The sequence below is a fragment of the Sceloporus occidentalis genome, unplaced genomic scaffold (assembly GCF_023333645.1).
Source record: "Sceloporus occidentalis isolate IW3139 unplaced genomic scaffold, rSceOcc1.0.p SCAF_23, whole genome shotgun sequence".
NCBI classification, from domain to species: domain Eukaryota; kingdom Metazoa; phylum Chordata; class Lepidosauria; order Squamata; family Phrynosomatidae; genus Sceloporus; species Sceloporus occidentalis.
Window position 1 is genome coordinate 13424304 of NW_028317003.1, and position 25061 is coordinate 13449364.

Consider the following 25061-nt stretch of genomic DNA (forward strand, 5'->3'; position numbering starts at 1 on the left):
AGTGTCAGATTAGGTGCTGCAGTGTGTGGCCACTGACTGGATATGCCCGACCACATGCAATGTGAGCATAGTGTGCAGCCACGCATATCCAGCTGACGGTCGCACTTTTAAGTGCCAGGGTCACCCGTCATCACTAGTCTGGTCATGTCTTCAACTGGTTATTTCACACTTCACAAGACAAAGCAAATTACATCCTCAAAGCTACTGCTGTATTACAAATCCCATCACCCACAGCTTGCCTAATTTGGAGAGAGTTGCACTCCAACATAATTTGATGGAAGCAGGATGCAGCATCCCCATAGACAGCAATTGGTAGCTGTTAGCAACCCAGTGATTCTTTTGGAGAGCAAGTGTGGTTATAGTTAATTGCCTCACCAGGAGATGATTAATTTGTTGCAGATCCTGCTGAACTCTCTGCCTCGCAGCCATATGCTCTCCGCGTGACATACACATAAATCAAGTGTCGAGCTTATTTGTTGATTTCATCTGAAATAAATATTTTAGGCCGGTTTCAGTGATTGAAGTATGTTGGAGAGGAAAGGGTTGATGCTAATATCAAGGATCAAAGGGGATTTCAATGAGTTTCTCAACATATGCTACCGGCTCATCTCTCACCACAACAGTGATCGATTACCACTGCCTCCAAACCAAACAATTAGAACTATTCATGGCATGTTCTGTAATGATTTATCAACTACTCCCAATCAGCTTTTATGAGGAGGTGAGCTCAAGACTGGATCGGGGTGAATCGCTGGATGTCGTATATCTTGATTTTTCCAAAGCATTTGATACGGTGCCACATAAAAGGCTCGTACATAAAATGAGAATGCTTGGGCTGGGGGAGAATGTGTGTATGTGGGTAAGTAACTGGCTCAGTGATAGGAAACAGAGGGTGGTTATTAATGGTACATACTCTGAGTGGGTGACTGTTGCTAGTGGGGTACCACAGGGGTCAGTTTTGGGTCCTATTCTTTTTAATATATTTATTAATGACCTTGTAGAGGGATTGCATAGTAAAGTATCAATCTTTGCAGACGATACTAAGCTCTGTAACGTGGTTAACACAATAGAGGACAGCGCACGATTACAAATGGATCTGCATAGGTTGGAGGCTTGGGCTGGGATGTGGCAGATGAGGTTCAACACAGATAAATGTAAGGTTATGCACATGGGGAAGAAAAATCCAGGCTGGGAATATGTATTAAATGGGAAAACACTGGGGACGACTGACATGGAAAAGGACTTAGGAGTTTTAGTTAACAGTAAATTTACCTGTAGCGACCAGTGTCAGGCAGCTGCTGCTAAGGCAAATAAAATCATGGGGTGCATCAAAAGGGGCATAGATGCCCACGACAAGGAAATAATTCTACCCCTGTACAAGTCACTAGTCAGACCACACATGGAATACTGTGTACAGTACTGGGCACCAGTGTACAAGAAAGATATAGTGGAGCTGGAGAGGGTTCAAAGACGGGCAACCAGAGTAATAAGGGGAATGGGAGGACTACAGTACCCAGAAAGATTATCAGAATTGGGGTTATTTAGTTTGGAAAAAAGACGGCTTAGGGGGGACTTAATAACTATGTATAAATATATAAGGGGACAGTACAGAGATCACTCCCAGGACCTATTTATACCCAGGACTGTATCTATAACAAGGGGACATCCTCTACGGCTGGAGGAAAGAAGGTTTCTACACCAGCACAGACGGGGGTTCTTTACAGTAAGAGCGGTGAGATTATGGAACTCTCTGCCAGAGGAAGTGGTGATGGTAAACTCAATAAAAGAGTTCAAAAGGAGCCTGGACGTGTTTCTTGAAAGCAATAATATTACAAGTTATGGATATTAGATTAATAGGGACAGAACGTTGATCCAGGGATTTATTCTGATTGCCATATTTGGAGTCGGGAAGGAATTTTCCCCCTGGTATGGGGCAATTGGCATCTGCTTCATAAGGGTTTTTTGCCTTCCTCTGGATCAACACAGTAGGGACACAATATGTATATAGGTTGAACTTGATGGACTTTGGTCTTTTTTCAACCTTATGAACTATGTTACTATGTTACTATGTTAATGTTTCATTAAAGACAACAAAGGCAGCCAATGCTCTCTAGGACTATAATATATATATATGTACCCATTAAGCAATTGTGTGACTAGTTGTGGCAGGGTTTCACAATTCTTGCCTTATGTCTTGTGACAGGTGGTCAGTCTCATTTTCAGACATAGAAAAGGTGTGAAGAGCCCATCGGCTGCTGCAATGAAAATTAAAGATTGCCAGTGGTTGGCATATAGTGAGATGCTTGTTGTAACACTTTAACCCTTAAAGCCTTAGTAGGATTACTGAACACATCTTGCACAGCTACACTTCCAACCAGTTAACCAAACACAATAAACCACCATTAAATTGTGAGGCAAGTACAAAGCAATGACCATGTTCAATATGCTTTAGCCAAATTATTATTGTTCAATATTGCTGGGACTATACTGTCCTCTTAACTCTGTGAATTGATCAAACACTTATTGTATAAGAGCAAAGAACCTGCCATGTTCTTAACTGTACCTCAGTCTTGATCTTACACATTGAGTAGGATGACTCTAAGTTATTTAATTTATAGTCCCTGATGGTCTGGTGCTAGCATTGGGGGCAGTGATCTAGCTATTCTCAGGTTCTGTATGAATCTTCCTTTCGTTACAATTACACATCCCTGTAGTGGAAGATGACTGGTTCTTGGGGCATTAGCCAAGAAGCAAAGCCAAGGGAAACCAGTTCAAAGAAAGATATGGCTTATGCAGGCTTAGGAACAAATTCTTCCCCTCTCGGGGTTAAATAGACCCTTTGGAACCAAATAATTCCAAGCAATTACACAGATCAAGCTGACTTAATGATGATGACGTCTATGTAGGTGATCGATATTCTTTATGGAAACAAGGCGATCAGCAGAAATAAAACATTATAAATCTTTAATCTCTACTAGTTAATTAAGTGACCTGTCACTATCACAAGTGTAGTGAACCTTGAGACTAGACTAAACCAAACATCTGCCTTTTGGTTCATAGGTTTTTAAATTAGCTTCTCTAACAGCTAGCATCATTTGTCACCATCTGTCCCTGTATTACCGATTAGGAATCGCCAGTTGTCAATCGCCAATAACAAATACACAGCAGGAGCTAATGCAAACACATTGAAATAGCAGTATGTGCCAGTGATGATGGAAAGGCGCTGTAAGCGGCTGTTAGATGTTCACCTGCATTTGTGACTTGTCCCAGCCTTAAAATGTGGCTCTGTAAAGAGTGCACAACTGATATGTTTGAAGTTTCAAAAAGTAACCTCTGTCAGTTTCTACTTCTTTGGTATCCTAGTCTTTCTTCATGCAAACAAAGAACATCTACAGTATACTCTATACCAATGTGAAACACTCCAGTGGCATTTGTATAAACTCTACAAACTTTTAATATTATATGCTGTATGCGCCTTGCAGCAAATATCTCATCATGACCTTCAGCTGTTTCTAAGAAGGCAAAATATGGTCTGTTAAGAGGTGCAAAAGTGGTTATTTAATAAATCTATCTGCAATAAAAAAAAAATAAGACAATAAAACTGCACAGACGCCATCAGTATGGACAAGTTTTGACAGAGCATTTCCCACTAGATTTGGGGAGATTCTCTTAACTTCCAAAGTGACCCATAACAAGACTCAAACAGCCCCCCAGACTTACAGCTTACATTATTATTTACTGTTTGATATAGCGCCATCATATTCAGCTGCCCTGTAATATGGTTCTCTGCTGGGAACAGTGTGTGTTTGCATGTACTTATTGTACTATATGAAATTAATGTATATTTGTTTTAAATTAATCCTGTTCAGCCTTTTGTTTTTGACTCAAAGCATCAAACTTTTAAACAACTAAATTAAAATATGATACAACTCAAGGAATAGTAAAATCCACACACAATAAATACATAGCGCACCATACTACATGCAAAAACGCCAGCAATGCGTCTTCTGCTCTCCAGTGTTTACATATACTTTTGTGACCATCAATAATTAAGCATCCGCCACCCCAGTAACTTTCTGTGCATACTATAAGACAAGCTTGTTTAAGAGCCTTAAACCTTATGCATTAACCTTCTGTTACTTCCATAGTGGATATACATAAAGGTAGTTTAGGTATTTAGCCAAGAAGATGTGGCTTAGTACATCCCGCATAGCCAAAGCCATTCTCCATCCATGACACACCTTCAACGGTTTTATTCTATTTTAAATATAAAAGCCCAGTGTAGTGGATACTTGGATTAGAATTTATAGAGCCGGTATGATAAATACTTTTTAATTTGTGTTAATTAAGCATTTTAATTGGATGCAAGCATTGGGTATTTGAAAAAGTTCAGTAATGATCCTGGCGTAATACTTTGTTGCCTTTGTTTTGGGGCATGTTAATCTAGCTTGTTTTGGGATCACATCTATGCCGTACATCTGATAACCTGTGTATAAGCCCTAAATAATTCACCTTTTTTTTATTTCCCATTTATAATATACTCTGCTAGAAATATTTAAACATTGACACCTATGAAAATGTAATCTGCAACTTAGAACATTTGCAAAATATTATCAAAAATAACAAACGAGCTCAGTATAAAGTTAAATGCATGTAATTTAGACCTCGTCGTTCAAGTTTATCCAGGATGGTTTTCAGTGAGTTAATTCTGGTTTCAATAGATCAGCCCGTGGCTTCCATAGGACTCATCTTAAATATAAATAAATAAAAAACAAGAAATATTTCACGTGGCTCTCTCGGCAATGAAAGCCCAGGATTAGTTTAACTGCTGTACTTAACCGGATAAATCTGGAGGAAAGGGGGGGGGGAATACAACAAAATGGATGAGCGGATACAAAATTAGGCAACACATATCACGCTGTGCAAAGAGACTGTGGCATTGTATACAGACAGAAAATACGGCATAAATGTATTGCTCTATTTAGTTTTCTGCTGTTTGCATTTTGGTTTTAGGCGTATGTATATCATCGTGTGCTCAGGAATGAGAAAAGGAAAACAAAGACACGGAAGACCAAATAAGGAAAATTATTTTTTGTGGCTGGTTATATTAATATTTCAGAAGTGGGCAAAAGCCCTCAATCACTTGTAGAGGCAAATGAGCCGACATGGTAGGAGCTGAGGCAGGAGCAAGCCATCAACATACACACACATACTCCATACACTAACACTCTCTCATACTTTTTCCTTTGGAATACGACCTGAATTTTTCTGATGTTGCTTATCGTGACATGCATCCACGTTTATACTGATGCTTACTTCTCCTGTGTGCTATGTTCAAAACAGATGTAATACTGATTGGTACACAAGTAAAATTAAACCAAAAGGATTTGGACAGCCGACATTTACACCTATTACGCTCGTTGGACATTCTATTCCAAATCCATGGGACGTTTGGCCACCCGTTTGCAGCTATAAAAGGCTCTACTGTTCTGGGAAGGCTTTCCTCAAGATTTTTGAAGGGGTCTGTGGGAATTGGTGCCCAAAACTGGCATTCCAGTTGATCTCAAAGGTATTTAACGGGGTTAAGATCAGGGGGGTGTTCAAGCTACTCGAGTTCCTCCACACTAAACTCATCATGCTGGAACAGGAAAGGGCCTTCCCAATAATGGTTCTATAAAGTCAGAAGCATACAAATGTCTAGAATGTCCTTGTATGCACTACCATTGACACTACTCTTTACTAGAACTAAATGCCCCAAACAGCCCTCAGCTCCACACATTACAGTAGGGGCTTTGCATTCTAGTATGTAGTATCCTCTTAATATTCACAAAACCCAGATCCGTCCGTCAGACTTCTAGATCTGGAAGTGTAATTCATCACTCCAGTCAAACCCATGAAGCTCCTGTCACAAAGTGCTTGTGCTGATGTTACTTCCTGAGGCAGTTTGGACTTCTTCCATAAGTGATTCTACAGAGGACAGGCATTTTTTACACACTACACATTTTAGCACCCAGCCGCCCAACTGTGAGTGTGCATGGTCTACCGCTTTGTGGATAAGCTGTTACTCCTAGATGATTCTACGTCACAATGACAGCACTTACCGGGGAAGATCTAGCAGGACAAACATTTCTCAAACTGACTTGCGGCAAAGGTGGCATCCTATGACAGCGCCATGTAGTCAATGAGCTCTTTAGTACAACCCATTCTACGGCCAATGTTTGTCTATGGAGATGGCTGCCTGTGTGCTTGATTTTATACACCTGTTGGCAATGAGTGTGGCTGTAAACACCTAAATTCAATAATTATACTTTTGGTGGCATTTTAGTTGTGGGATAAATCAACCTAAAACCCATACTTTCATATCAGATTTGCATCTAACCTTTATTCAATTTTAGAATAGACAAGTAGTTAATATCACAGCTATTTATAAAACCCTGTCTTTGGCTCTAAAAATGAGTGGGTTTTTTTTTCTTCATTAAAATATTATAGTAATCAAAATAAACGTGACTTTCTAACTGAATCAACTAAGATTTTAAGAAATACTAGTGTTTGCTGGCACCTAGCGGCCATTCATAAGCATTGCCGAACACATGGATATAATGGACACATTTTTGGCACAATTTTACTTACATGTGCTCCTTACTTAATTAGTATATACCAGGCTGGGACACAAGCGGCAAATGCCCAGGGGGCCACATATTTTGGATCTGCTGAGCCCTGCTGTACATTTAATGCATTGGGTTTTTTTACCTTTACAATAGAACCTTTTTCATGTATTTTTAGAATTAACATTAAATATATTATTGTGTATATAATATTGTGTAGGTCCCCCTTTTGCCACCCAAACAGGCATGGACTCCACTAGACGTCTGAAGGTATCTGGCACCAGGACATAAGCAGCAGATCCTTTAAGTCATGTAAGCTGCAAGGTGGGGCCTCCATGGATGCATCCTGCTACCATGTATTCTTTCTCCAGGTAAGCGACGCACCTGGCCATCCATGTGATGTAAAAGAAAATGTGATTCATCAGGCCACGCCACCTTCTTTCATTGCTCTGTTTGCCAGTTCTTATGCTCACGTGCCCATTGTAGGCACTTTGGCATGGGCACCCCGACTCATCTACACTCTGCAGCCCCATAAGCAACACACTGCAATGCACTGTGTGTTCTGACACATTTCTATCAAAACCAATATTTTTTCCAGCAATTTGAGCTACAGTATCTCGTCTGTTGGATTTCACCAGGCGAGCCAGCCTTCGCCCCCCATATGCATCAATGAGGCTTGGCTGTCCATGACCCTATCGCCAATTCACCGCTTTTCACTAGTAATAAAAAAGTGTGCTAAATTATGTCATTGTGACATCACTGGCATAAAAACATTTAAGAGGTGCCTAGAAGCACCCCTACATGTAAAAAGTATAACTGCCAAAAAACCCACCAACCCCTGTTCACTACCCCCAAACCCATTAAGCCATAACAAATTAGGACAGATGGGGCCCTCTAGAACATAAAAAAAAATATGTATATGGGGTATGTCAAATTGTAAGAAACTTGCAAAAAAATAGTTTATTACATACTAGCAACATTTTTTGCATGTTTCTATGGTTTCAAATCAAAAGCCCTATTGGTTCTGGAAAAAAGAATGTAATTTGTGCGAGTACATCAAACAGAAAAAAGGGTAATCTTTAATCCAATATATGGCAAAACAGGCAATGAAGCTCTAGGACATAAGGTACCAAAAACCACAGGGACTGAAGGGGTAAAACCCCATAAAACTACATTTCCTAAAAGCTCTTTGAATATTTCAAAGACACCACACTTGCCTTTCTACTGGTTATTTCACCAATCATAATAATTGGCCCTTTTCTCTTGTGAGGGACCAAAGTACTATTTTTTTTTCTAGAATTCCAGGAAAACACAGGGGGGGGGGTGATGCTTTTAGTCTGGATAGAAGGGCTTTGAACCAGCTATCCATTCAAGATTTCTGACAGCAGCAGCAATGCATTGGATTCCCGATACCACAGGCTGAACAACAGAACGGACGAGTCCTTCATACTTCTTTGCTTCAGAGACTGGTGCTGTGTTACGCGTTGGGTAAATATCAGTGCACGCCATCCCTTTATTCAACACTTCTTACAGTAAAAATCACAACATTAAGTTTACCCTCTAGTACCAAAATTTTTTTTTTTAAACATATTGCAGTTGTTTTTACATGGATTCAGTATGCATTTTACTGTATGCTATGAAAAAAATGGTTACAATTACATACATGTGATTGACTGCGGCTACCTCCAGTGTTTCCAGTGCTTGGAAATGAACAAAATGGGAATGCTACTGAGCATGTGCAAGAAGTGCGCTGACAAATGCTACCCGCTTTCTGTAGAGCGATCGAGACAGAAGTCTCGTTTTCTTTTTTAAACTCCCATAACCATGTACCAATTTGTATGGAGTTCAAAAGAATGGATTCTGACATGCATGAAGCATATTGGGGACTAGACTGTGGTTTTAATTTTACATGCTCAATACTTTAAAACCTGTATTGCCCAGGATGCATTAAGTGCTGAAGAAAAATACAATGCAGAATGGCTGCACTAAATTCACTGTTTTATACAAGATTTGTTTTTGCCAATCATATTGAGCTTCTATTTCCTCAGAAACCTGACTCGAGGTAGACAACAGAACCATAAACATAAGATATAATAGATGTAGTATTTTACCAAGTCAAATAAGGTAGTAGAGTAGTGTTTTCTACAACGAAGAAGCGAGATAACTGACACAATAAGGTACCGGCTCTGCAGATTTAGCAGTTAACCAACGTAACAAACTGTTTCACGAGAGGACAAAAGATGAACACAAAACAAAGTTTTGGAATTGTGCAGATTCTTCATGCAAAATCTGCAGGTGTGCTTTTAGCAGCATCATAATCTGTATCAGCAGCAACATTTACAGTCTCATCGGCCAACTTAAAACATTCATGAGCTGTGATATCAGCTGCCCTGATGCGATTTTCACTACATAGGAGACCACACAGCAGATCCTTTACTTTTGCATCCTAAAAAACAAAATAGTACACAACCGTTTGTCAATTCAACATATGTGAATGCTTAAAAACTACAGGAGAGCATAACATCACATGGGGTGAGTGACAGAACACAACTACAATATAACAGTCATTGTATGTTCACACCACCAGGTGCTGCAGATCTTTCCTGGCTGCTCCTACAAAATGTTTTTCAGCATTTGAGATTCCTTGTTTGTTTCAGATACGAACAACGAAGCCCTTACGTTCTTAAAGATGAGCTCCCACCACACTTCTTATTGCTTTATTGTCCTATTGTTGCAAGGAATTTATATGAAATAGTTGTTGGTAGAAAATTACTTGGCACGCATTGCCGTGTGCCCTACAGACAAGACACATATGCCACACTGATGGAGGAGGGAAAAATGGTGGAGTTTTCCTATATGTTAGCAACTGTGTTGCAAAACAAATATGCAATATTAAAAATTTAAACAATCTAACATTTCATCATCAGTTAAATTTTAAACACTTGATACTTAAAAACAAAAACTTACTATGTCAAGGCCATCAAGATCAGGCATCCCATCTTGTTTGGCAGCAACATTATGTTTCCTCGTACAGAGCTAGGGATAAGCAGGGGATAAATATACGTAACCAACACAAATCAACAAAAGCACAACTCACCTTATGAAAGGGTCTTCTCAAAGGATAGCTCATTTATTTTTATTTTTTTAGTTCTAGTTACAGCATTGCGATTCCTAGTCCTTCTACATAATGTTCTACAATTAACCTTCTAATGTTAGAAATAAAACATGGTTAGTAATACCGCTTTTTGGGGGGGGGGGGGGGGGGACACTTAAATCTAACCTCTTACTAAGTTCTTCCAAATAATAAATTAGATTTGATTGCACATTGGTTAATATCCCTGATTTCTTCCATAGAAGTGACTGGTAATACCATCAACATATTAGGTAAAACAACTTGTATTGTACAAACCACTTGAATGGTGTTAAAAAGGCAACATACCCACAAGAGGATGCAACCATAAGCAAATATATCGGTGAACTCTGAAGCTGGCTGTCCAAGTTTTAATTCTGGAGCTGTCAAGTATGGAAAACAAGCAGATGTGACAGAACTACGCTGTTCCTACAACAATTGAGAAGGAAAGCACAGTTTTTACTTGAAGCTTTAACAGAAACAAAAATGTAAGTACTTATTTGCCCGCACAAAAATTATAGCTACATGTCAGGTCAAAACATATAAACTGAAAGACAAACGCATGCAGCATAATGGAATAAACTACGTCAATAACAGTTTAGGGTGTCCTAAATAATTTGCAGATATCTAGTTTGACTTCAAAGATTATGCTGTGTTGGGGTGTTGTATTGCTTAAAGCCAAGAACGTCAGACCTCTAGAACTGCATGGTTAGAAAGGATGAACAAAGAACTTTGTCAAGATATCCCTAATTAGTTGATCCAAATAAAGGCAAAACACCTGTAACTCAGTATCAATTACTCAGAAAAGGGAATAAATATTTTATACTTAGGAATTCCAAAAAGCACTGCCATTCCCAGCGGAGCTAGGCTCATACACTCACTTAAAACTTGGCCTGCATACTTTGGAGAGGGTACTTGAAAGGTTGCCGCAACCGTAGACTCCATAGCGCCGACGGAAGTGCGCTTTGTCGAGGAGGGACAACTCCGAATAGAGTTAATCTATCCCTTCCCCAGCAAGCAAGGAATACAGAAGGAGTTTGGAGCCAAGTTTAAAAACCAGGAAGCTGGTAAAGCAGTTATGTAAATTTGCTGTATGTTCTGCTTGGCGTTTTTCGCTTGCTTTTGCTCCATACCATCTTTTGCTTGTTCAGTCCACTGCTGTGCAAGTAAGTGAACAGATTATGGGAAGATTGTGAAAGTGGTTGTGCTTTAATAACCTCAGGTTTGTGTGATTCTCCCAATTCACTGGCATACTTGGTTTTAATACTTATGTTTTTAATAGGATGTTCATTGACTAATGGCCCTGGAGGCCCTTTGGAGGACATGTCAGGACAAGCCCTGGCCAAGACTAAGCAAAAGGCCCGCTAGGGGTGTAAGAAGACTCTTCAGGACCCTAAGAAATAGTTGTGTTCCTCTTGCACAAAGGCGAAGGAGGCAGCTGAAGATTTTTTGCATTTATTGGCCTCAGAACATGAGTTTTTATATCCTAACCGGACCTTTTGTCTGACAAGGAAGGAAAGGTGAAAGAGTAATTTTGTTTTCCTACTGAGGAAGAAGGGAAGCTGACCTCTGCTCTCTGCTCAGCCCTGAAGATGCCGGATTCTAAATCTGAGTCTATACCAGAAGATCCCCTTTCATGGCTTCTATAGATGATCAAGAACATCCCCTATCCATGAAACTTTGGCAAATAGAAAAGATGACTGGTAACATCCTAAATCAAAGTTAAGCTCCTCAAGGAGAGCTAGGAAACGGTTTCCTTTTGAGGAAGAGGACACTGCCTCAGGGGGATCCTGCTGTTGCGAAGGCATCGAAATGTAACATCCTGCCCATTTCTCAGACCAGATGAACAGGACGAAGGAAATTGCTTTGCATAAGGACTTTGAGGCAATTTCAGCGAGTTTCAACCCCTTATAGCTTCTGTCCCTGTGTCAATCATTCCAGCCTCCATAGTCAGATGAGAGGGTCTTCTTCACAAGATCCAGGAATTTGCTGACAAAGTAGTGATACTTCCGGTACCACGCAAGGAGCTAGGAATTGGGGTTTATGCCCAAGTGCATGTACCCTTGCCAAGAACTACAGGATTGATGTTCTTTCATCGGGAGATGCAGATTGAGAATGGTTATTCACGTGACCTCATGTTGACCCCACCCTTTATCTCTATATTACAGCTGCTAGGGATGGAAAGGGAAGATGAAAATTCTACTTACCCAGAATTTCTTTGCTCATCTCCTGGCAAGCTTTGTTCCCACCCAATAAACTTGTTTTTGCATTACTTTCTGGTATATCTTTTTAATTATACAGGGAGGGTCATTTATAGTTTTGTTCCTGCCCTGAGGTGGGAGGAGGAGCTGCCAGGAGATGAGCAAGGAAAATAAATTCTCTGTAAGTAGAATTGTCATTTTCTGTGTTACCTGAACAGAATGAATCACTGTATATAAATCTACTTACCGCATTTTTTGTGAAGTCAAAATCTCCAACAATTCCCTTCTCTCTGTTTACAGCAAACACATTATTTTCATGTAGGGCACCGACTATAATCCCAGCAGCATGAAGACTCTGCAGGCCACGTGCTACTCCGCTCATCACCTTTATAATTTCCTGAAAACATGGGATAATACAATTAGAATTCAAGCTTTATCAAGATTAGTTGCGCACAGAAAAAAAGTATTAGTAACAAAAAGATGCTGAAAACCCACTGGTGCAGAGCTCGACAAACCTCAGATCGCCATGGCGACAAGAAGCCAGCCTCCATGCCCTTGAGGGAGGTCCCTGCTTCTCTCTGACTAGGAACAGAGGGGGAGACCGCCAGACTCTTGGAGTAATTGAACAACTACTGGATATGGTAATACGTTGGGACGTTAAGCGCCTCTTCACTATTTAGTGACATAATTCGTTTTTCATTCGTGATTTTATTATAATTAATGCACCTGCTCAATTTGGGCTTGTAAAAAGACAGTAATTAAACCATATTTACTTGGGGGGGGGATAAGTGACATTCCATGCAAGTGTTTGTGTGCTGGATGCAGTAGGAATGCCGGTGAGGTCTGTAAAGTGATATCTGTGTAACTGACACATTGTGTACCGCACATACATCTCTGTACTGCACACATTGTACACAAATACACAGGTATACATTTATTTAGGGTTAACCAAACCCAGTGATTGGGCTAGAATTTCTTTAGCAAAGCTGTTTGCCTTCAGATAAAGTAGACAGAAGACCAAGATGTAGTATAAAAACCACTTGGGTTTTATCTATTGATTTGATGTTCAATTTGGACCCTTTAGCCTGATCTTTGTGTCTACACACAGATACTAGAGATGATACAGTCCTTATTGTAACATGCGCTATCGATTGTATTTTATTAACCTGTCTTCCAAAGCCAACTTTCTTATCTGAAAGTCAACTTCTATTGGCACCATTAAGAAGAGAGGGCGAGAAACACAGGGAAAAAAATGCTGTACTTACTTTTGAGTTTAAATACTTGCTCGTTTGCAGAGCTCCCAAACTTTCACCAGGATAAAAGGGAACCATCAAGTAAACCATAGGATCAGACTTGGGAAGAAAAGAATATTGATTTAATTAATGAAGGCTTTACTATTATAGTGTTTTTTGTTTGTTTGAAGTTTTTTTGGCTTCCTACTTAAGTCTGTATATGTAAATGTATCAATGACCCATGGGTGACAATTAACAGGGTTTCTAGAAAGGTTTTCATTTTAACTTCTGGTCACTGTACACCTGAATATGTGGTGAATCTACATACTTGCAAACCAACTAACTGACCAGTGTGTTTTGATGGTTCATTACGTATAATTTAGTGCACGTCTTGTCTTTATTAGGACAGGAGATAACAACCAAACTACAGGACGGCTTACAATGTAACATAATACAATCAGATACATGTTCCCACCGATATGGGGCAGTATCAAATGAAAATCCTCATTGAGGAATAGTTGCCATAACACATGAGCACAGTGCCACCTGCTGGAAGAATTTATACCTAACAAAACCAATTTATGAAGGAAAGCTAGTTTAAAAGTTGTTAAAGGAAAAAAAAAAATATATATATATATCACCTTGCAAAAAAACAAGCATATCAATTCCATGAGACCAGAGTCCTCCTTCTGTTCAGACCATGCTTTGTGATATTTTGAAGCCCTGTCTATTACTTTTTCTTCTGTGTCCACACCTACAGAATACACCTGGAAAGAAGACACACCTGGTATTGTTTATATGTTTCATCTGTTAGCATTGGCAGCACTACATATGGCAGTAAGCAATCGCTGATGGGGGCTCTAAAGCCACATCACATACAAGATACATGGTTGGCCATAAAAAAAAAATAAAAAAAAAGAAGATTAAGCCTTTTAGAGACACTGTGTCCAGGACAGTAAAATAAATTTGTGATTTCAAGAGTTTAATAAATCAAGGAAGGAAAACAAATGTATGCATATACCTATGAATAATACTAAGCATGAAAATAAGACAATAGAGCAGAGACTCTTGGAATAAAGTGTTACAAATACTAACAACATCAGAAATCAAGGACACACTGTAATGGTGATTTTATTACAAATACAAAACCAATACATACCTTCAACAGCACCAACTTGTTCTGAACATCAGAACACACAAGGGGTCGCTTGCTACTGAGCTCCTTCATCGGCTCAGCCTCCAAAAGATCACGTTCCATATTGCCAGAAAGGAGACCTCCAGATTTCTACAATCAGATGACCGCCCATGGTTAGAAAACATACTGGCCTATTCTTTTTTTTGTGTGTGGCTTTGTTTATTAAAGTTTTAACAGAGAGGCTCACCTGCAAACTTTCTGTTTAAATACAATAATACAATTTTGAAATGAGTATTTGTGTTCCTTCTAACGTGTGAATTATTAACTAACATGTATTACACTTTAATTTAAAACATACAAATAGCATAAAATTTGCCAAACTCTATTTGGTCATAGGCCATATGCCTATCCCAAGCATATTTAAACCCCTCGGTTCTACTTGCCTATCACTTACCTTACATTACACCCAAGGCTTTGACCTTCTAGTTCTGGTTTATGACCTCTGGTCTCAACATTTGTCCTTCTTTGACATATACATAAGCTTCACATACCTTCTCTCACATTTCTCATCCAAGTTAAAAACGATCACTTGCGTATGTTTTAGCCATCATATTTCCACCAATTAATCTAAAACAACCTCTCGTCTCATATTTAACAATTATGAAGGATGGATACATTCTCACCATGTATCTTAGTATTTCTACTTCTGGGTAAATAAGAGGAAGTTCTGGAAACCATTTCTGAACCAAAGTGCTTAGTGTCCCCTAAGATAAACACAAACAAAACAGGCAAGCAGATAAAGATACATGAATACGTACACTCATCCACCTACCTTCGGAAAAATAAAATGCTTCATTCATTTTATCATGGGTTACTTTTGGTGTAATGGTGTTTATACAAAAACTGGGGTCCAAGGAACTAGAATTTAGAAATTACTTTTGTGTCTCCTTGTATTTTAGAGTATTATGTGAAGTTTGATGCATTAACAAAAATGTACCTGAGCATCACAATTGAAATTAATTCCATGAAAGAACCATTACTCATGAACGCAGGTTTGTGCACATAAGCACACACACATTATATATATATATATATATATATATTATATATATATATATACCCACGGTCCTTGGCATGGTCCTGATGAAAGTCTAATAAATAGACTGAAACGTTGATTAGAAAACTGCAGTTTCTTGAGTGATTATTTAAAGAAGTCCCTGGAGTGCCGGTAACTATTTTTGGATGTTTTATGATTTGCTGTTGCAGCTACTTGGCACCGGGCTAAAAAGGTGGTGATTGGTGTGCAATTGTTAATTTTGGACATTATATATATATATATTTATTATATATATATATACCCACGGCCCTTGGCAAAGCTTACTCACATATTCTTCTTGTTCTTTACGTATTTCGGAGAATATATTATTTCGTAGGACTGTTATGTCATGCTGCACGTCAGCAAGAGCAGTTTCATTGAATTCGTCCGCCTGTTATGTTGACAAAATGAATAAAAGGAATGGGTGTGTTTTCGGTAACGCTTGAAACAAGCCTTCAGATAAAGTTTACTAGCATACGAAAAGAAAAACACAGGCGGTATCTTCCACGTGCCACTAATACGTATTTAGGGGGATTTGTTAAGTACATTGCAACACTTAATTTACTTTACATAAGATTAAAATACAAGATACCCTATACTGACAAAAGTATTGGGACATCTGATCATTACACTAACAGTGACTTTCATGACATCGATCTCTAAATACATAGACATTAATTTGTAGTTGGTCTCTCCTTTGCACCTGTAACAGCTTCCACTCTTCTAGGAAGGCTTTCCACAAGATTTTGGAGAGTTTATGTGGGATTTTTTACCCATTCATCTAAGTAAAGTATTTGTGAAGTCAGGCACTAATGTTGGATGAGAAGGGCTGGCTCGAAACCTCCATTCCAGTTTATCCCAAAGGTGTTCGATGGGGATGAGTTCAGGGTTTTGTGGGCCAGTCGAGTTCTTCTACACCAAACTCATCCCCAACCATGTCTTTCCAGACCCTGCTTTGTGCACTGGGACACAGTCTTCCCAAAACTGTTCCCACAAAGTGAGAAGCATAGCATTGTCCAAAATGTCTTGGTATGCTGAAGCATTAATATTTCCCTTCAGTGGACGTAAGGGGCCCGGTCCAACCCGTGAGAAAACAGCCCCCTATCATTATCCCTCTCCCACCAAACTTTACAGTTGGCACAATGCAGTCAGACAGGTAACGTTCTCCTGGCATCCGCCAAACTCACTCGCCCATGGAAACCCATTCAATGACGCCCCCTCCACAGATAATATTAATATTAATGCCAGTGGAAGCTTGGAACTCTTCAGCTATGGAATCGTCCCTCTGCTTTACATGGTTTTCCTCTGTGGATCCAACAATACCACTTGACCGTGGCATATCTAGCAGGAATGACATTTCACAAACTGGCTTATTGGCTTATTCTCATCCAAGATGGCGTCCTATCACCGTACCACGCTTTAATTCACTGAGCTTTTCAGAACGACCCACTTTTTTTCACAAATGTTTGTAAATAGAGACTGCATGGCTAGTGCTTGATTGTATACACCTAAATTCAATAATTAAGGTGTAAGTCCCAATACTCTTGTCCATATAGTCAAAAATGATTAACCCCTTCGCGACCTTTGCCGGTTCAGGACCGTCATAACAAGAAGGTCACTAAATGACCTTTGACGGTCCTGAACCGTCAAAAAATTAAATAAGCTTAGAAAGTGATCAAGGATCACTTTCTTCGCTTAAACGGCCTTGCTGCAATGCCTCGATGTCGAGGCATTCAGCAAGGCCGAGATCGGCATCGGGGGCCATGTCTGGCCCCTCCCCGGGGCGTCAACAGCCGCCATACATTGTATGGCGGCGGACGCCCGTTTTAAAAGCGTTTAGGAGGCGATCAACGGCGATAAAAGGTGTCGCTGGAATGCCTCGATCAGGAGGCATCCAGCGACACCAAACACTTACCTCTGGGTGGGCTGTGACCGCTCCGGAGAGCGGTCACAGCCGCCGCTGCCGGTGATCTTCGCCATCAAGCAAGATGGCGGCGGCCCGGGAAATAAAACAATAAAGACGAAAAAGTTCGCTAGAGGGTCTCCAGACCCTCTAGAGAACTGGCTCCACTTGCTGGTTGAATACAGGTACTGCATTCAACCATGCAAGTCAATGGAGCCCAGCTTTCTAATCACTATGTGATTAGTAAAATATTCAAAAAAAAATAAAAATAAATAAAAAATGGAAAAAAAATAAAAAAAAAATGTGCTAACATTTAAAAATAATTATGCAGTGATGTCACTAGATGAACCATCCAGTACCAGCAAAATTTGTAAAAAAAAATATAAAAAAAGTATTAAAAAAATAAAATAAAATTAAAAAATAAAGTTTATTATTTTGAGCAAGTGCTAAAATTTCTCAAAAATCTCAACAAAGAGTTAAAATAAAAGCACTTCAAATACCCAAGGGGTGTCTAATATATAAAAAAAATGGCTGATGGGGTAAATTGGAGTGGCCTAGCTCAAAGATAGGGCATAGGTACAGACTGACCAAAATGGCGAAAAAAAGCGCACTTCCCAAATGTGGCATTTTAAATCTGAAACAACCCGCCAAACCCATGCATGTCGGGTATCACTGCACTCAGGAGATGTTCCTGAACACACATTGGCGTGTTGTTTGACAGTGGCATATACCAGGACCTGTATATCTATAACTAAAGTACAATTTGTGTGAAAAAAAATAAAAAAAATTACTATTACAAAGTTTGACAAAGTGTAGTTCTATAATTGGTGCATGGAAAGGGTTAAAATAACAGCATTTGGAATACCCTGGGGTGTCTAGTTTTCAAAAATATATGGTTTGAATGGGTTAAATTGAGTTAACCGGCTTCAAAGATATTCCAAAGAGGAGAGGGAGGCACAATGACCAAATGACCACCTGAATTACGCATGCCCCAAAAGTAGCCTTTTACCAGCCAAACAATCTGACAAACCCATGCATGTGGGGTATCGCTGTACTCAGGAGATGTTGCTGAACACATATTGGGGTGTTGTTTGACAGTGACATATACCAGCACCTGTATATCTATAACTAAAGTACAATTTGTGTGGAAAAAAAATTAAAAAAAATTACTATTACAAAGTTTGACAAAGTGTAGTTGTATAATTGGTGCATGGAAAGGGTTAAAATAACAGCATTTGGAATACCCTGGGGTGTCTAGTTTTCAAAAATATATGGTTTGAATGGGTTAAATTGAGTTAACCGGCTTCAAAGATGTTCCAAAGAGGAGATGGAGGCAGACTGACCAGATTTGTTAAAAAAGATTTGGAAATCATAAAACGCTGCTTGTACTTATTGCCCTATAACTTACAAAAAACAGCAAAAAAACATAAAAACATTGGGTATTTCTAAACTCAGGACAAGTAGTAGAATCTATTTAGCTAGTTTTTTTACTTGCTTTTTTAGGTGAGTAAAAGATTTTTCAAATAAAAGTCATAAAATTCAATTTTTCACCATGTTTTTTTAATTTTTTTTATAGTAAATAAGATCATACGATCAAAATAATGGTATCTGAAGAAAGCCCATCTTGTCCTGAAAAAAACAATATATAACTTATGTGGGTACACTAAATGGGTGATGAGAAAATTACAGCTGAACACAAGCACCACAAAAGTGTCAAAACAGCCTCGGTCCCACAGGGTACAAAACGAAAAATGAGCCCGGTCCTTAAGGGGTTAAAAGTCAATGTTTATTTTTATGACAAGAAAAAATACCTCTTCCAAACTGCTCCTCTCAACTAATTTCCACCTCAGCTGAGTCTTCAACTGTTTTATAGCCTTTTTGATTGACATTAAGTAGTCAACACTGGGGTTTCTGCCAATCCATTCAACAATGTTCTTTTTAAACTGCAGAAAAAGAAGGTGACATAATAACCACATTTATATTATCTAAAATAATTTAACACTACCCCAAAGTATGGCAAGGTAGCAATTTGCCCTTTAAAAAACAAAAACGTTTACTGATTATTTTTTAAACAAAACGATAACAGCAACGATAACTTCACTTGAACATTGTTTCTAGGTGTGATCAGGTAGAATGTAGCTGCCCTACTGGGGTCCACTTCAAGGAAATTCTGCAATCAACATTGCTACATACTAAATGGTGAAAATAGAAATCTAAAAATACAGAATTTTTTATTTTATATTTTTTAAACGGGGGTAGGAAATATCCAAGCCGGATAACATATATATATATATATATATATCATATCTCCCAGACAGCTTCTAATAAAACAGTCAGCATATTTAATGGTGCTTAGAGTTAACCCCTTACATCTGAAAACATGGGCCGACTGGTTCTTATTTGCTGTCAAATTCTGCTTTGTATGTAACTTAACAGCGTATATTCTTGCAGAGATCCCAATGCAATTGACAGGTTATATTTGCATAACTTGCAGGTATGCGATAACTTCTATTAAAAAGGAACGCTTGCATGCAATAAAGGGCACAAGAGTCTATGCTAAATGGACTCTACAGTGCATTTTAACTAACATGGGAGCGGAACATCCAACTTTTTCTTGATTGAGCAATGGTATCATCTTTAATGAGAGAGGCAAGCCTTCATTTGCCACTTTTTCCACCCCTAGCTAAACTCCAGGCAGGAGATTCAGCCTTTCCTTCCACTGACTGGCTGCTTAAACTGGCAATGACAGGAAAGCGCCTCAATTTATTTCAACAACAAGGGCAAAGCACTTTTCTGCTACTGATTGGCAGCTTCAAGCAGCCAATCCATGGCAATTAGTTTCATATCATAGAGGAAGAAAGAGGATTTGGCTGAGAAATCTGTGGCATGTAAGAGCTTTACTTTTCTTTCCAGTTTTGGAACACACATTTGTCGGTAGTAGGGGTGTCAGGAACACTCAACTGTCTGCCCCTTTAAATCTGTAAACAACATGACATACAAACATAAATGTAACAGACTGTAAAATATAGGATTTGAGGAAAGTGAGGAGTTTAGAGCTATAATACAACACTTACTTCAACACTGGCAGAATACTTTGACTGAACAACAGAAATTAGATGAAGCTCCTTCTGGATCTGATCCACAACTCTGATATATGCATTTAGTATTATTTTGCGGTCTGCTTCATCTTCTTCCTGAATTTTAATTAAACAATGCTTTCAAACAACGCATAGGATATAACCCCATTGCCCCAATTTGTTCTTGAAGTAATTTCAAATTCTGAAAGCAAATAGGGCTTAATGGACACATATTGCTGTAAAGCAAATACATCTCTAACAAACATATTTATAATATATATATATAAAAACGCAGTGTATAAAAGCGTTTAGCACATTATATCACACCTATATTATATAGGCCGCAGTTATTATAGTTCATAACTAGTAACATAGTTCATAAGGTTGAAAAAAGACCAAAGTCCATCAAGTTCAACCTATATACATATTGTGTCCCTACTGTGTTGATCCAGAGGAAGGCAAAAAACCCTTATGAAGCAGATGCCAATTGCCCCATACCAGGGGGAAAATTCCTTCCCGACTCCAAATATGGCAATCAGAATAAATCCCTGGATCAACGTTCTGTCCCTATTAATCTAATATCCATAACTTGTAATATTATTGCTTTCAAGAAACACGTCCAGGCTCCTTTTGAACTCTTTTATTGAGTTTACCATCACCACTTCCTCTGGCAGAGAGTTCCATAATCTCACCGCTCTTACTGTAAAGAACCCCCGTCTGTGCTGGTGTAGAAACCTTCTTTCCTCCAGCTGTAGAGGATGTCCCCTTGTTATAGATACAGTCCTGGGTATAAATAGGTCCTGGGAGTGATCTCTGTACTGTCCCCTTATATATTTATACATAGTTATTAAGTCCCCCCTAAGCCGTCTTTTTTCCAAACTAAATAACCCCAATTCTGATAATCTTTCTGGGTACTGTAGTCCTCCCATTCCCCTTATTACTCTGGTTGCCCGTCTTTGAACCCTCTCCAGCTCCACTATATCTTTCTTGTACACTGGTGCCCAGTACTGTACACAGTATTCCATGTGTGGTCTGACTAGTGACTTGTACAGGGGTAGAATTATTTCCTTGTCGTGGGCATCTATGCCCCTTTTGATGCACCCCATGATTTTATTTGCCTTAGCAGCAGCTGCCTGACACTGGTCGCTACAGGTAAATTTACTGTTAACTAAAACTCCTAAGTCCTTTTCCATGTCAGTCGTCCCCAGTGTTTTCCCATTTAATACATATTCCCAGCCTGGATTTTTCTTCCCCATGTGCATAACCTTACATTTATCTGTGTTGAACCTCATCTGCCACATCCCAGCCCAAGCCTCCAACCTATGCAGATCCATTTGTAATCGTGCGCTGTCCTCTATTGTGTTAACCACGTTACAGAGCTTAGTATCGTCTGCAAAGATTGATACTTTACTATGCAATCCCTCTACAAGGTCATTAATAAATATATTAAAAAGAATAGGACCCAAAACTGACCCCTGTGGTACCCCACTAGCAACAGTCACCCACTCAGAGTATGTACCATTAATAACCACCCTCTGTTTCGTATCACTGAGCCAGTTACTTACCCACATACACACATTCTCCCCCAGCCCAAGCATTCTCATTTTATGTACGAGCCTTTTATGTGGCACCGTATCAAATGCTTTGGAAAAATCAAGATATATGACATCCAGCGATTCACCCCGATCCAGTCTTGAGCTCACCTCCTCATAAAAGCTGATCAGGTTAGTTTGACAGGACCGATCCCTTGTAAACCCATGCTGATATGGAGTCATACACTTATTTTCATTGAGATACTCCAAAATAGCATCTCTTAGGAAACCCTCAAACAGTTTACACACAACAGAAGTTAAACTAACAGGCCTATAATTCCCCGGGTCACTTTTTGTCCCCTTTTTGAATATTGGCACAACATTTGCTATGCGCCAGTCCTGGGGAACAGACCCTGTCACTATAGAGTCCTTGAATATTAGAAATAGGGGTCTGTCTATTACATTACTTAACTCCCTTAGAACGCGGGGGTGAATGCCATCTGGACCTGGTGATTTGTCTATTTTGATTTTTTTTAGGCGGCACTGCACTTCTTCCTGGGTTAGACAGGCGACATGTACTGGGGCATTTATCTCATCCTGCTGTATATTACCTGGCATTTCATTTTCCTCTGTGAATACAGCAGAGAAGAATATATTTAATAGATTAGCTTTTTCCTGATCCCCGTCTATAACTTCTCCCTCATTACTTTTTAAGGGGCCAACGCTTTCATTGTTAACCTTTTTACTATTTATATAGTTAAAGAACATTTTGGGGTTTGTTTTACTCTCTTTGGCAATGAGTCTTTCTGTCTCCAATTTTGCTGCTTTTATCTGATTTTTACATATTTTATTTTTTTCCCGATAGCTTTTTAGTGCTTCCTCACTGCCTTCCTGTTTTAGTAGCTTAAATGCCTTTTTTTTGCCATTTATTGCCCCCTTTACATTTTTATTTATCCACATTGGTTTTCTCTTGTTCCTGACTCTTTTATTCCCATACGGTATGTACCTTTCACAGTGAGAATTTAAGATATTCTTAAAAATCTCCCATTGAGCGTCTGTACTCTTGTTTTTGAGGACATTTTCCCAATTTACAGTGTTAAGGGCTTCTCTTAGTTGATCAAACTTTGCCCTCCTAAAGTGCATAGTTCTTGTGGCTCCTCTAAGAGTTCCCTTATTGAAGGACAAGTTATAATGCATCATATTGTGATCACTATTTCCTAGATGTCCCCTGACCTGCACATTAGTTACTCTGTCAGGTCTGTTGGTTAATATTAAGTCCAGTAGGGCGCCCCCTCTGGTCGGGTCCTGTACCATTTGGGACAGATAATTATCCTTACTTATAGTCAGAAACCGGTTTCCTTTATGAGATTCACAGGTCTCGGTTTCCCAGTTTATGTCGGGATAGTTAAAGTCCCCCATAATAACCACCTCATTGTGATTAGCTGCCTTGTTTATTTGCTTTAATAATTGATCTTCTGCTGCTTCCATTATATTTGGTGGCTTATAGCAAACCCCGATCAGTATTTTATTATTTTTCTTTCCATATATTTCTACCCATAATGACTCCACATTATCATTTCCCTCACATATATTCTCCCGCAGTGTGGCCTTTAGGCTGGACTTTACATAAAGGCAAACTCCTCCCCCTTTTCGTTTTTTCCGATCCTTCCTGAATAGACTATACCCCTGTATGTTAACCGCCCAGTCATAGCTATCATCCAACCATGTCTCTGTTATACCCACTATGTCATAATTTTCTTCAGACATTATTAACTCCAGTTCGTCAGTTTTATTGGTCAGACTTCTGGCATTAGTAAGCATACAATTTAGAGGTGTATGGTTTTTTTCCCTATGAAGCCTATCCCTATTGACTATTCTAACCCCTCCCTCTGCTCCACCCCCAGGTACATTTATAAGCCCCAGCTCTCTATCTACACTATCTTCCCCTTCTATATTGTAGTTTCCCTCCCCCCCTTTCCCTAGTTTAAACACTCCTCCACCCTTCTGACCATCTTCTCCCCAAGCACAGCTGCACCCTCCCCATTGAGGTGCAGCCCGTCCCTACCGTAGAGCCTGTATCCGACAGAGAAGTCGGCCCAGTTCTCCATGAACCCAAAGGCAGTGACTTGCTGCAGTACTGCTAACTCTGAACTAACATCCCCCTCATCTGCCAACCGGGCAAACTTGTTGGGGTGTGCTAGATCAGGACTAGCCTCCCTGGCGCTTTTCCCCCTACCCCGCCTTCTAACTGTAACCCAGCTAGCTGCCTGACTGTCCTGTACCTCCATCCCACTATCCTCCCCCACCTCTACCTGCGAGAGAGCTTGCTCAGTGAGCAGCAGACTCCTCTCCAAGTTGTCAATAGATCTCAGTGTTGCCAGTTGCTCCTCTAGACTCAGGATTTGTGCTTCCAAATGAGCAACCCGCACACATCTCGCACAGCAATATGCACCCTCGAAGCGCTGCTCAAGGATTGCATACATTGAGCAAGATGTACACCTGACCGCATTGTCAAACATGGAGGACATCTTGGCAATGGGGATAGCTCCAATAACTGGCAAAAACAGACAGTAAGGCGCAAAATATATATAAATATATTATATGCAATCACAAGGATTTATACTTTACCCTCCTTCTTGCTTTTTAACTCCTTCTTTGCTTGTAACTCCTCACTTAGAGATGTCACTTAGGAGATTCGCCCCAGCTCAGGATTCGCTTGTGTGTCCAAGCTAAATGCAACTGCAAAAGCCAAGCAGAACTCACAGAGCCCAAGCAGAACTCATAGTTCAGGGCTCGACAAATCCCAGGCGCCAGGTCGCCATGGCGCCTAGGTGTTTGTCAGCCTGTTACAGCCACAAAAAATTGCCACGCGGGGCCGCTGCTGCCGGGCACAGCCACTCAGAGCCCGCCCCCGAGATCACTCCCACGGAGTGATCCTGTAGGCTGAAAACGCGGTTTCAGGAAAACCTGCAATAGCATTTTCAGCTGCCACAGGCAGCTTCAGGGAAGCTGGTTGAGTGTTGATTGGCTCCCCACACAAGTGTGGGGACCTGACACAACATCCCCCTGCTGCCTGATCGCTCCATGAGAGCGAAAGTGCAGCGTTAACCCCTTCATTTAGGGGTTAATTCCTGTTTTGTACGGGGCTCT

The 25061-nt window shown here is 39.8% G+C and overlaps 1 protein-coding gene across 1 annotated transcript in view; it reads right to left on the minus strand.

The window, feature by feature from the left end:
• Nucleotides 1–8883: 8883 nt before the first annotated feature.
• Nucleotides 8884–25061, minus strand: part of LOC149300832 (serine/threonine-protein kinase 31-like) — a 31469-nt gene continuing 15291 nt past the window's right edge. The window contains exons 14-24 of the mRNA XM_089484818.1: nucleotides 20377–20496; nucleotides 19114–19245; nucleotides 15689–15790; nucleotides 14987–15067; nucleotides 14328–14453; nucleotides 13810–13935; nucleotides 13202–13288; nucleotides 12184–12333; nucleotides 10045–10164; nucleotides 9573–9641; nucleotides 8884–9051 (exon numbers count right to left, since the gene is read on the minus strand). Of these exons, the coding sequence (XP_089340944.1) occupies nucleotides 8884–9051; nucleotides 9573–9641; nucleotides 10045–10164; nucleotides 12184–12333; nucleotides 13202–13288; nucleotides 13810–13935; nucleotides 14328–14453; nucleotides 14987–15067; nucleotides 15689–15790; nucleotides 19114–19245; nucleotides 20377–20496 (1281 nt within the window). The remainder of the gene's footprint in view (nucleotides 9052–9572; nucleotides 9642–10044; nucleotides 10165–12183; nucleotides 12334–13201; nucleotides 13289–13809; nucleotides 13936–14327; nucleotides 14454–14986; nucleotides 15068–15688; nucleotides 15791–19113; nucleotides 19246–20376; nucleotides 20497–25061) is intronic.